The 14,228-nt window shown below is 36.8% G+C and overlaps 1 protein-coding gene across 5 annotated transcripts in view; it reads right to left on the minus strand.

Moving 5' to 3' along the window:
- Positions 1 to 14,228, minus strand: part of RC3H1 (ring finger and CCCH-type domains 1) — an 81,546-nt gene that overhangs the window by 31,625 nt on the left and 35,693 nt on the right. For 3 of the 5 annotated variants that reach the window (XR_006603587.1, XM_045069723.1, XM_045069722.1), the window contains exons 3-7: positions 11,510 to 11,630; positions 10,148 to 10,387; positions 9,555 to 9,730; positions 4,639 to 4,839; positions 1,240 to 1,372 (exon numbers count right to left, since the gene is read on the minus strand). Coding sequence is in view for 4 of the 5 variants with exons in the window: in XM_045069723.1 (XP_044925658.1) it covers positions 1,240 to 1,372; positions 4,639 to 4,839; positions 9,555 to 9,730; positions 10,148 to 10,387; positions 11,510 to 11,630 (871 nt within the window). In the remaining variant the exon portion in view is untranslated. The remainder of the gene's footprint in view (positions 1 to 1,239; positions 1,373 to 4,638; positions 4,840 to 9,554; positions 9,731 to 10,147; positions 10,388 to 11,509; positions 11,631 to 14,228) is intronic. The other 2 variants (XM_045069724.1, XM_045069725.1) reach the window with 2 other exon arrangements.

A 14,228-nucleotide genomic window follows, 5' to 3' on the forward strand; every position in this document is an offset into this window, starting at 1 on the left:
GTGATTTATTTTGCAGCAGTATGTGGACTGAACTTAAACACAGAATTAAGAGTAGCAGAAAATGGAAGGCATCCGGTCTCGGGAAAAAGAATAAGGCCCTCACCAATGCAGTATTAACTGGCATGGGACAGAGGGATATTGTGAAAGAACAGAGAGATCCAGTTGTCCCAAATCGTATGTAGAACGAGTAAAAGGAAAAGATATGAGCTAAGACAAAAGACTTGGGTTTTAAGTGTAAATACCTCAGACAATGAGGTCATTTAACACAGAACACAGGAAGAAGAGCCGTATCAAGTGAAGAAGAATCCGCTTCGAAGAACAGAAGAGACCATGAAGAACCTCGGAAAGCATTTGGGAAAGTCAATCTGGAGTGATGAAGAGAGAACGATGATAGAGATATCTGGGAGCTTATTTTCTCCAGAGAGTAATACCAGTGGTGGGAATGAACGACCATCATCAACAAAATGCAAAGGAAACAAAATTCCAAGAACACAACTGGCCTACTCCTTAGTGGGCAGGAGGGAAGAATGGTCAAAATAAGACAGAAGCACAATCTAGAGAAGTCAGAAGGAAATTATGAGAGTAGAGAAAGATACAGTATCAAGAGAGTCCCCATATTGAGGAACTGGTAGACAACATCATCAAATACTAAAGAGAAATCAAGTAATTTGAGGACTGAGAAGCCGTCTCTGGAATTTGAAACTGGGAAATTACTTGTGAAGGTCAGGAACAGGAATAAAACACAGGGCCAGCAGCAGAACACAAGCTAAAATACCTTTGATGTGAAAAATGAAGGTTGGGTGATTTTCAGGTCAAGGGGAAGGAGCAAGAAAAGGGTTGACAAAGTAAAGATGCGCAAGAGAGGATGCTTAATGAATGAGAGACATTATCATCACAGAGAGGGCAAAAAATGGGACCAAGAAAACGGCAACTAAGGACACAGAATATAGAAAAAAATTAGTGAACTTGGGTTTTGTCAAAATAGATGAGAACCGTAAATAGAGTACAATTCTGTTATATGAGAAAGAGAAAACGAAGGATCCCAGAGTGAATCTACTTCCCTGGTGAAGTGAGCAGTAAGTAAAAAGGTTTGAAGCAATAAAGATAGAGATACAAGGTTGGGGCCAGAAACTTACACAGTGTCTAAAAGGAATGTAACAAAAGGTAATTAAAAGAATCACTGAGCAGCACTGAGGCACACAAAGGACAGTCCATTAATTTCCCTTGGGGTTAATTTACCTGGACTAGGGTCAATGTTTGCCAATAGCTCCAAATGGGGTCTTAGTCGGTTCAAATTTGCTGGATCTCCAGTTCGCTGGAGAGCAATTGTTAGTTCCTGAACACTTTGTGCAAAAGAGGCTGGGGTCTGCAACTTAAAAAAGATAAATATTAACTTTCCAAAACCCAGCTAATCCTTTTAAAGTAAAAACTGTGTAATATTGCAATCATTTTTGTAACTTACTACATTTAATTTTATCCTCCCATACATTTCAGGCTTTGGCCAGACTGGATTACTGGTGCCTGAGCAAACCCTATACTCCCCTGCCTTCACAGCTTGGCAGACTATAAACTCTCTTCCCTCTGATGGCACAATCCTCAAATGTGTCTGACCCTTTCTCAATTCCTCAATTTGGAAGTATACTCTTTCCATCTTACATTCTTAGAGCACTGTATTAGTTTGGCTCTTGGAGTGCTTCCAGAGAACTGAAATTTGGAGTTTAGAGAGAAGGCTATACAATACCAAAAACAATGAAACTGAACTCAGTCAAAGTGAGCTTGAGTTCAAGTTCTGTTCGAGACCAAAAGTCACCACACCGGACACAGCCTTTACGGACTCACTTGGAAGTCCATCTGTGATATGGACTAAAAAATTTCCAAAGTCCACTCCAACTTGAAAACAATCTTATAATGGCTGGGATTCTTGGAAGTTATCTGGCTGTGTACCTTCCTCAAGCTTAATTAATGACACACTTTCTTACATTAACTCCCCTGAGAGGCCCTGTATATAGGACTTTGAGTAGGGGAAATTGATTAGGCTATAGTAACTTACTTGGACACATTTAGCTCTCTATGCCTTTTACTAACAAAGATGAGACTTTTGCTTCCCTAAAAGGTCACTCTTTAAAACGTAATTTTTTTAAAAAAAGCATACATTTAAAAAAACATGAAAAATAACCATTCAAATGCTAACAAGCCTTTATTCAATTTTTTCATCTTTGCATGCTTTTTACAAATTTATAATTTATAAACTTACAGTTTTGGTTACCATTAGTATTTTAACAAAAGCATTTAAAAAATATTTTATTTATTTGACAGACAGAGATCACAGGTAGGCAGAGAGGCAGGCAGAGAGAGAGGAAGGGAAGCAGGCTCCCTGCCGAGCCGAGAGCCCGATGCGGGGCTCGATCCCAGGACCCTGGGATCATGACCTGAGCAGAAGGCAGAGGCTTTAACCCACTGAGCCACACAGGCATCCCAACAAAAGCATTTTTCTATTGCTAACCACTTTTATTAGGAAATACTTCAAAGTGTCTAATAAAATGACAACACCCATGTATCCTCACTGACACTTAATACAAATATTTCACTTTTTTTTTTTTTAAAGAAACTGAATGTTATTTATCAGCTGAAGAGAGTATCTGTCTTGAAATAACTAATTTTAATGGCCATATAACCGTGTTCTGACCAGAAAGGTAACTTCTTTAACCATTTGCTTATTTTCTACTTTATAAATAATGTAGCAATTGATACTTTTGAGGCTCGATCCCAGGACCCTGAGATCATGACCTGAGCTGAAGGCAGAGGCTTAACCCACTGAGTCACCCAGGTGCCCCTGTAATGTCAGTTTTAAATGTGTATTTAATTATTACTGGAGGTGAATTCTATTCTATCAATTACGTATGTTTCTTCTTTGTGAACTGGTAATTCATGCTTATCCATTAATTTACTATGATTACTGATTTTCATTATCACTTTTAATAAATTCTCTGTAAGGTCCAACACAGTGGCAATATGTGTAGTAGCCACTAGCAATATGTGGCTATTTAAGTTAAAATTAATAAAATAAATAAAAATGTAGCTCTTCAGTTGCACAGTCATATTCTGGGGGCTAAACAGCCATGGGTGGCTAGTGATCACCACATTAGACAGTGTTCGTTACCACAGGAAGTTATACCACTCTAGATAATAAGATGCCACATACACTGTGAAGTCTGTATATCAGTTTGTTGTAAAGTCTCCGGATAGTAAATTCAAATTATTGCTCATGATGTGAGGATACTGTTACAGAATAAACTACATAGTCTAATTCACCCAAAAGGTCAACCTCATTGTAGAATCTTTATAAAACCCAGCCAAGTTTCTCTTTAGAGGTAGAAAGTTACTCTTCTAAGAGACCATTATTAAGGTTTCAATACATTATAATCAGTCAGTTGCATAATTTCAGACCTAGGAGTTGCAAGTAAAGTTTGAGCAAAGATATCTAGAAAAGATTTATAGGACAAAAGAAGTAATATACATTATACTGAAAATTACGTAACAAGCATAGAAAACCATTTCCCAATTGTCCTTTGACATCAATACACTATTCATTCAAATAATCCTATCCTGGGAATAACAAGAAGTGACAGAATAGTCTGGAAAGATCTGGTGGTTAAGAACATGGATTCTAGACCAGTATACCCAACTTCAGATCCAGCCCTGTCACTGATTACCTATGCCATCCTGGAGAAATGTACTTAATCTACCTCCCTGGGACAGCGCAGGGTTATTGAAAGGATTAAATGGGTTATTTAAAACGAGGCGCCAGTGAACTCTCAATAAGTGTTAAATAATATTATATTTGATCTACCCTAACATCTTGATCTTACTTCTTTAAATTAAATGTGGGTAGACTCTAAAGTATAATCATCTCGCTGGTTTTAAGTATTTAAGGTAAAATAGTAAAAGTTAATGCTATTATAACATATATATTTACATGGTGCTTTAAGACTTTTTTTATACTTTTGTATATTTCATGTTGAATTACAACAAAAACAATTACAGGATTTACCCTAGTTTTAACAGAATTAAATACAGCACTTAGAGCCAGCAACAATGGAGCCTGATCATGTGTACTCTGGTGACCTTCTTATCATAACAAAGAGAAAAAGTAAAAATAAGTTTACTGAAAATCTGATAAATCCTAGAATGATTGGTAACTTATGTGAAATTACTGTTGCTAAGAATCATAAGAAACCCTAATGTATACATTCTCCAGATGACTGAATGGCTGTTACAGGAGAACAATAAAGGCATTTAGAAGATGGGTTTAGTTAACGCGATGATGAAAACTCAGGGAACAAAACAAGGGAGAGAGGCAACAATAACAGAGATGGAAGACTCTCTAAAGAATACTAGAGTGTGCTGGTCATCCACCACTAGTCAAATCTTATATGAATGATGTCATTATACACTAATTATATAAACAAACTGGAATTACTATGTGACTAGCTATGATACTCAGCTACAGATAAGTAATTTATAAGAGCCTGACATACAGTATTCATTTTAACATACATTCATTAAACAAATTACTAAATCATGAATTACCCAAACTCCAATATTAGTCCAAGAAGTAAGGATCAAAAAAAGGTCTACCTTGTCAATAATTGACTGCATATGAGACTTATGAGTCTGGTCTCCATAAAGTAAAGAGGACCATTGGTCTGGTGCAATTCGTAAGCCTGCTTCCATAGCAATTTGCACTATCTGGGAGTCATGTTCTCGCCGTAGAGCTTCGTAGGTTCTAAATTCTTCCTTTAGTTGCATCAAAGAAGAGTCTTCATCACGCTTGGTGACCTAGTAAGATACACAACAATCTTATGAGTCCGGTAAGAAAGAAAATGAGTTTATACTTTATATGAGCACATATAGAGAACAGATCATTTTTAATATAACAAATTTTTTTTTAAGCTTTTATTTATTTGTCAGAGAGAGAGAGAGAGTGTGAGCACAGGCAGGCAGAGTGGCAGGCAGAGGCTGAGGGAGAAGCAGGCTCCCTGCTGAGCAAGGAGCCCAATGGTGGGACTCCATCCCAGGACCTGGGAACATGACCGGAGCCAAAGGCAGCCATTTAACTGACTAAGTCATCAGGTGTCCCTATAACAAATTTCTTTTAACAACAATAATAAGATTAAAATGGAACACACTGTTTTGCTTTACACTTCCCCCTTCAAAGACATCAAAATCTTGCAAACAGGGGCACCTGGGTGGCTCAGTGGGTTAAAGCCTCTGCCTTCAGCTCAGGTCATGATCCTGGGGTCCTGGTATTGAGCCCTGCATCGGGCTCTCTGCTCGGCGGAAAGCCTGCTTCCTCCTTTCTTTCTCTGCCTACTTGTGATCTCTCTCTGTCAAATAAATAAATAAAATCTTAAAAAAAAAAATCTTGCAAACAGGTCTTACAGAAAGAATGAATATGTGCTGCAGCAAACTAAACTGGATAGACTTTAATACATATAGAGATGTGCAGATACGCATTTTTTCAAAGAAGAAAAATACTCAGGGTACCTGTCTGGCTCAGCCAGTATAGCATGTGCCTCTTGGTCTCAAGGCATGAATTCAAGCCCCACATTGGATATGGAGTCTATTTCTTTTTATATACATTCATAGGTATGTGTATATACACACACACACAGCAAGGACTTTAAAAGAGGGAAAATATGCAATTATTCTGAAAAAGACAATAACAACAACAATGTATGTTTCTTCTTCATAACTGTGGATTATCAAACTTGGGCTTGCCTGGCATTGAGCTGGCTGACAACCTAACTGAAAGAGTGTCATTCAGATGCTGGTATGATTCTAAAGACGATTAATCTGTACTTAGCTTAATATTCCACAGAGTTTTGCAGGCTTGGCCACCATCAGAAAGTATAAAATAATAATAATGATAATATCTTTTAGTAATTAAAATGATTAACCCTTATTGAGCCTTTAGTATGCTCTAGTCAGTGTGTTAACTTATTAACCATCATACTGACATATTAACTCATTTACTTCTCTAAACTTGTTGAGGTAGGTACTATTGTTGTCTTTGCTGTATCGCTACACTTTGAATCAAGCTGGATTTGGGCCAAAGGCTCAGGAAATCAAAGTCAAATAATATTTTTTAAAAGATTTTATTTATGTGAGATAGAGTTAAGAGAGAGTGTGCATGAGGGAGAGAGAGAGAAAGCACATGAGCGGGTGGGGGGGCAGAGGGAGAGGGCGAGGGAGATAAAGGAAGGCTCTCCACTGAGCAGGGAGCCCCACACAGGGATCAATCCCGGAAACCCGGGATCACGATTTGAGCCAACTCAAATTAACCAACTGAGCCACCCAGGAACCCCCAAAGCAAAATAATTAATTCTACTCCTGGATCACCTGTATCCTAACATATTTCAGAACGTATTTTTACCTTGTTAACCTTTTATTCCCACAAGGACTCAAATTCCTCTAGCAGAAAATTCCCATTTTTTTCCTTCCAAAGAAAACTACAGCAAGACTTCTAGGTCATCCTGATTATATTTTTAAATGTATTCCATTCTTATTACAAGAAGTCCTAATTTAAATTTTGTTAGGCAAATCTATAAAAGACCAAATAGATTTAAAAAAAAGAACTAGAGTCACAAAAACAAATATATTTTGTCACCATTTAAAGGCAAGTCAAAAGACCAAATGCATGTGTGGATGTATAAAAACATCCTCTCAATACAAGCTAAACCTTATTAAAATGTAGAATGTCTTCCATATGATATACTAGATTCTCAAAACTGTGTTTTAACTAAAAACAGTCAAAGATTTCCAAGACATGCATGTCTACAGTAAGTCCCGGAACTGTACTGTACTTATTATCCCTGCCTGAAAAGGTTTTTCTTTAAAGATCTTATTTATTTATTTATTATGACCTGAGCCGAAGGAAGATGCTTAAGGACTGAGCCACCAGGCACCCCTGAAAAAGTAAACGGAGTAAAAGAGATGCTAAAAGGATGCAGTTAGAACACAGCTATATGGACAGACACAGCTACAAGGAATAATGGAAGATGTGAGCTCCATCGATGTGAGTTCCACAAATTAAACAGGTATTGGTAGATACTTAACAGAAACTCTAACATAGTGAATAAAATTTAGGGTATGGACCTATCGCAATGAGAGAAGATAAGTCTCATGATGGGAGACTGTGGCACGTATTACCAGCAAGAGAAGATAGCAGGTAGACAATGAAATAAAGGGAAAGAATCAGGACCCAAATGAAAAATAATTGGATTTTTATAAATTTCCAATCTCTTTTCAATTACTATTAATGCTTTTAATTAGGATTGAGAGGTTCACTGTGGGTGTTCTGGGGCTTTTGGACCCCTTATTATTCTTCACAGGGGAAGGATAGATTTCCTTTTCTTTCTTTTTACTTTTTAAGCTTGTAATATTGTGTCTGTGCTGTTATTAAAGAACAAAGAACTTTGGAAGCAGACAGACATTCTGAAGTGTACTGCACATAACACTGTACAATCATGTTATTATAATCATTACAACCAATGTGAGTTATTTGGGGACAATCTGAACTACTTGGGAGTTATTCTGGCTAAAGTTTCTAATAGTCCCAGAGGCACCTATGGCTAAGAACAGGGTTGGGTACAGACCTGGAGTGCACACATCATTTTCAGTATATATATAATCTGACTCAAGAAAGAAAAATAATGTGGGCATTTAGTCAGAGCTTTAAAAATTTTATTTAAATTAAACTGGCATGCTTTCCGGGCACCTAGTTAAGTGTCTGCCTTCGGCTCATGTCATGATCCCAGGGTTTTGGGATGGAGCTCCAGGTGGGGCTCTCTGCTCAGGGGGGAGCCTGCTTCTCCCTCTCTCTCTCTGCCTGCCACTCCTTCTGCTTGTGCTCTCTTTCTGTGTCAAATAAATAAATAAAATCTTAAAAAATATATAAATAATTTTATTATTTACGAATGTCTTATTAACTTACAAAACATATTTATGAAATATATTGCTATTTATATATTTATAATATAATATATAACAATATTTCTATCATTACAATTATGTAACTCAACAATAGTATTTCTATCATTACAATTATGTAATTCATATAATTTATATATAATATATAAATAAATATATAAATTATTTTATGTTTGTATATAAAATATAGTTTTTATAAAAATAAATGTTTTCCTGTTGATTTTATAAACCATGCTTTCTCAGGAAATGAGAAAATAAACTAAAACAGACCGTAGGATTTTTTAGTTTGAGTGTCAGATGAGGGGACATGGTGACCCAGGAAAGGATATCCTTACAGTCTGTATGAATTAAAAAATTTTTAGTGGCTTGCCTCTCTGGTCCATGAAGTACTAGGTATGTGTGTGACAGAAGCAAGAAGCCTTCACATTAAGAAGTCAGGAAAACAGGATGAATGATAAATGCTACATAGGAAGCACTGATTGTCTAAAGCAGTGCTGATTCAATTTGGGATACAAAAGAATATGTACAGGGGCGCCTGGGTGGTTCAGTGGGTTAAGCCTCTGCCTTCGGCTCAGGTCATGATCCCAGGGTCCTGGGATCAAGTCCCACATTGGGCTCTCTGCTCAGCAGGGAGCCTGCTTCCTCCTCTCTCTCTGCCTGCTTGTGATCTGTCAAATAAATAAATAAAATCTTAAAAAAGAAAAAAAAAAGAGTATGTCCAGCCTTATTATATATACTGAAAATGAAATGACAAATGAACTCCAGTACTGTACATGTGGAATTACAGCAGGAGCAAAGAGCAAAATGAAACTTCTTGCTTCAATTACTCTGTTTTCAGACCAATTCTGCATATAGCCTTAGTGGAACAATGACACACAGCTTATTAGCCTCTTCAAATATCAAAATCTATAAACCTCAGTTTGATCCATATGTGGATCAAATTGTTGTTGTTCAGTATCTAATATATAAAATTTAATATAATAGGGGTGCCTGGGTGGTTCAGTGGGTTAAAGCCTCTGCCTTCGGCTCAGGTCATGATCTCAGGGTCCTGGGATCGGGCCCCACATTGGGCTCTCTGCTCAGCAGGGAGCCTGCTTCCTCCTCTCTCTCTCTGCCTGCCTCTCTGCCTACTTGTGATCTCTGTCAAATAAATAAATAAAATCTTAAAAAAAATTAATAAAATAAGATTTAACTTTAATAGGACACCATCTAAATTCCTTTCATTTATTATTTTTTTTTACATTTTTCAAAACAAAAACTCTTTTAATTTTCTTAGGGGCAACTTTATTAAACTCAAAAGTTTTACTACTAGGGCACCTGTAGTTGGGTTAAAGCCTCTGCCTTCAGCTCAGGTCATGATCTCAGGGTCCTGGGATCGAGCCCTGCATCAGGGTCTCTGCTCAGCAGGGAGCCTGCTTCCCTTCCTCTCTCTCTCTGCCTGTCTCTCTGCCTACTTGTGATCTCTGTCAAATAAATAAAATATAAAAAAAAAAGTTTTATTACTTAAGTTTGGGAAAAAGATAATGTTTCCTTTTAAGCTGAAATATAACCTTAGTTCATACCTTGAAGCAGGAAGCTCTATAAAGGAGCTGAACAACATGCCCAATGCTAGTTTTAGAGGCCTGAGGAAACCGTGGCTCCAATCTTTGCACCACAAAGAGAACCAAGACTTTCCTTGACAGAGCAGAACCATCTTCCAAGGCCAGGAGAACCAGCTTTAGAGCTTCCTCCTGCATTGCTAGGGAAAGTTAGGCAAAACCAAAATTTATCATGTATAAAGGTAAGATAAATTTATTTATTAGAAGGGCAATATTTAACAATTTCTGCAGGTACCACTCCATGGGCAACACAACACTGTAATACATAGTCACAGTTACACTTTCTAACCATTTTGGGGCAATTTTATATTATACTCTGCATATTTTACTTAAGAAAGCAGATAAAAAAAAATTTCTATCAAATTGAAAACTTTTGACACTGAGAAATGTTTTACATGCTCTAAAATACTGACATGGAATTACCCAAGCCGTGAGTGTCAAGTGGAATATTTCTTGGTAATAACAGAAAAACTAGCCTTTGTATATCACCCTTATAGTTCTTAACATCATACTTTTAGAATTATTAGTAGAGTAAATATCAAACTTTGATCACATACCTGGTCCAAGGAACTGGCAGCCCCTAGCCCTGACTGCTGCCCAAAGATTAGAGGAGAGTTGCTGAGGATTCTGGTGCTGAAGAATGAGCTCTGTAACTGTTCGTTCACCTAAAGATCGGGCTGCTCTCATAGCACGAATCCTGCCTTCTTCTTCCACTAGTTGGCAGTGGACCAGAGTCACCAGCTTCCTCTGCATTGGGCGACTCAGAACACTCTGAGTAGTGCTATTCAGACCCACTCCTTTAAAGAGAGTAAAAAGTTATTTCTAGGTTTACAATGCAATTTTAGAGTCCAGAAAAACTTCTCTGATGGGCTTACTGATTTATACATACATGAATAGTTCCCAGTTCTACTGTAATGTTTAAAATAAATAATAGATAAAACTATATAAAGCCTAGCCTGCATTTTAAAAGTATACAAAAGCTATTATCTCATGTAAATATAACACTCATTACAACTTTAAATATATCATTATTCATCATAACCACGGAGGGAAAAGGGGAAAAGGCCAGATATTAAGACTCAAATCTTGAGGTCCTAACAGTTCTGGCATTTTACTTCCTAATGGTTAATTTTACCTTCCTAATGAAATAACAAGTCATAATGGCAAGGCAGAAAGAGCAACTTCCAATTTTATTTCATTCCCTATGGCACACCATATAAAACTGAATAGAAGGCAGACAATCCAGAGTTGTCAAATGATGGAGAGCTCTTCTGAAACCACATTCATTTATATTTGCAACTCATTCAAATGTTTCCAACATCACATAAACTCTGAAGTCACCTATTTAATGTGATTTGTAATGATATTATTTAGTGGTTGTGGGTTTGATTTATAATAAATAAGTAAATTTCATTAGCATTCACTTACAGCCCACAATTTTTTTTTAAAGATTTATTTATGGGGAGTCTGGGTGGCTCAGTCAGTTAAGTATCTGCCTTCAGATCCCAGGGTAATGGGATCCAGCACCGTGTCGGGCTCCTTGCCCATCGGGGAGCTGGCTTCTCCCTCTCCTCTCTGCTTGTACTCTCTTCTGCTATTTCTGTCATTCTCTCTCAAATAAATAAATAAATGAAATCTTTAAAATACATAAATAAACAAACAAATAAGTAAAATAAAAGATTTATTTTAGAGAGGAGGTTGAGGGACAGAGGGAGAGAGAAACTCAAGAAAACGCTGAGCTGAGCAGAGTTTGGCACGGGGCTCAATCTCATGCCCTTGAGATCGTGACCTGAGCTGAAACGGAGAGGCAGACACTTAACTGACTGCACCCTCCAGGCACCCGTACAATTTTTATGATAATAAAAACATCCTTAATGATGTTTAAACATGTTTAGCATGGGTAGCTGCATCCGATTTACCTCTAGCACTGCTGAGTGGCTTCAGGTACAATGCTAATTCTTCTACACATTTCTTGGCTTCCTCATAATGCTTTGTATCTTCAACCCCACTACACAAAGTAATGGGTTGCTGCTCAGGGACCTTCAGGTCAGAAGAAATGGTCTGTATGAGTACTCATTGTTTTATTGAGTATATTTTATGCACTGCTACTCTGTGGTAACATCAAAGCGCTTATGAAATTTACTGAATTCTTCCAAAGGCCTTTTCTATACTAATACACAAAATTTAATGCACTGGTTTTGGTTTTGTAATAGCTTTACTGAAATATAATTTGTACACCATATAAGCTACCCATTTAAGATATACAATTCAATGGTTTTTAGTATATTTATAACAGTAAAACCATAACCACAATTTTAGAACATTTTCATCATCCCTCCAAAGAAGACAGTATCATACTCTTTTGTCTCCCCTCTCATATTTCCTCCCAACTCCCCACCAACCTTAGGAAAACAATGATCTATTATCTGTCTCTATGGAGTTGCCTACTTTGGACATTTCACATTAACAGAAATCAAAGAACCATATATAGTTACTTCCAAAGTGGCTACACTATCTTTTATTCTCACCAGCAATCAATGAGTTCTGTTGCTGCACAGCCTCACCAGCACTTGGTATTGTGTTCTGGATTTTAGCTATTCTAATTGGTATGTAGCATAATCTTATTGTCTTAATTTGCAATTCCTTAATGACAAATGATATTGAGCAACTTTCCATTGTTCATTTACCATCTGTATATCCTCTTTGATGAGGTATTTATTCAGATCTTTCCCCATTTTAACATTATGTCCTTTTTATTACTGAATTATAGGAATCTTTTATTTATTTATTTATTACATATGAAGTTGCAGGGGAATTTATCAGCACATCTAAATCTGAAAAAAAAAGGTTATAGACTTACAAGGCTAAGCTGCAAGTAGGGAGCAGAAGGGAGAAAAACTTTAGTTGCTATTAGGTTTTTATTCCAAACTGCATCAGTTCATTAGAAACAAATGGTTTATAAAGGACTTAGTCCATAACTTTAAGAGTCTTTTATATATCCTAGACATGACTTTCAGGTATGTGAGTTACAATTATTTTCTCCCATTCTGAGAGTTGGGTCTTTCACTCCCTGATGGTCCTTTGAAGCACTTGATTTAATTCAATTTACCCTTTTATTCCTTGTGTTTTTCATGTCCTATCTTAAAAAGAAAAAACAAAAACAAACCTACCCACTGCCTACTCCAAGATCATTAAGATTTATGAGTTCTATGGTTTTAGCTTTTACATTTAGCCTTTGGTTCATTCTGAATTAGTTTTTGTATTTGGTGTGAGGCAGGGGTCCAAATTCATTCTTTTGCATTTGGATATCCAGTTTTCCAGCACCAACTGCTGGAAAAACTGTCCTTTTCTCACTGAATGGTCTTGGAAACATTGCCAAAAATCATTTCACATGCGTGGGTTTATTTCTGGGCTCTGTTCTATTCCACTGAACTAAATGTATGTCTTTATACCAGTACCATACTGTCTTGATCACTGTAGCTTTGCAGTTTCAAAATGTGGAGTCTAAATCCTCCAACTTTGTCCTTTTTCAAGATTGTTTTAACTATTTGTGGTCCCTTCTGATGCCATGTGAGTTTTAGGATTGGCTTTTTGTTGTTGTGGTTTCTGCAAAAAGGAAAACCACAATTGGGGGTTTGATACAGCTGGCATTGAATTTGTAGATGGTTTTGGGTAGTACTATGATCTTAACAATATTAATTCTGCCAGCCCATGAGCAATGTCTATTTATTTATGTCTTCTTTAAATTTCTTTCAGCAACGTTTTGTAGCTTTTCAGTGCACAAGTCTTTCTCCCCCTTTGCTAAATTTAGTCCTAAGTATTTTATTATCTGATGCTAGTGTAAACGGATTCATTTTCTCAATTTCCTTTTGGATTTTTCATTGATAGTGTATAAAAATGCAACTAATGTGTTGACTTTGTATCCTGCAACTTTGCCTAATTCATTTATGAACTCGTAACAGCTTTCTAATGGAAATCTTTAGAGTTAAAATAGTGACTACTATATATTGAAATTCCCTGTCCTTGTTCCTCAAAATGTTAATAATAGAACCACCCTATGATCCAGCAATTGCACTATTAGTTATTTACCCATAGGATATAAGAATACAGATTCGAAGGGATACATACACCCCCATGTTTTACAGCGGCACTATCAACAATAGCCAAACTATGGGGAGAGCCCAAATGTCCATCGCCTGATGAACGGATAAAGACGACGTGGTGTATATCTACAATGGAATATTACTCAGCCATCAAAAAGAATGAGATCTTGTTTGCAATGACATGGATGGAGCTAGAACATATTATGCTAAGAGAAATCAATCAGGCAGAGAAAAATGCCATATAATCTCACTCATATGTAGAATTTAAGAAAGAAAACAAATGAACAAATGAGCGCACAGAAAGGGGGAAAAGAAAAAAGGAAAGAGGGAAACAAACCATAAGAGACTCTTAATGATAGAGAACAAACTGAGGGCAGACAGAGGGACGTGGGTTGGAGATGGGCTAGATGGGTGATAGACATTAAGCAGGGTACTTGTTATGAGCAGCGAGTGTTGTAAACAAGTGATGAATCACTGAATTCTACTCCAGAAACCAATATTGTATTGTATGTTAACCACCTAAAATTAAAAAAAA

Source organism: Mustela putorius, unplaced genomic scaffold (genome assembly GCF_011764305.1).
Source record: "Mustela putorius furo isolate JIRA1106 unplaced genomic scaffold, ASM1176430v1.1 tig00003942_pilon_pilon_pilon, whole genome shotgun sequence".
Classification (NCBI taxonomy): domain Eukaryota; kingdom Metazoa; phylum Chordata; class Mammalia; order Carnivora; family Mustelidae; genus Mustela; species Mustela putorius.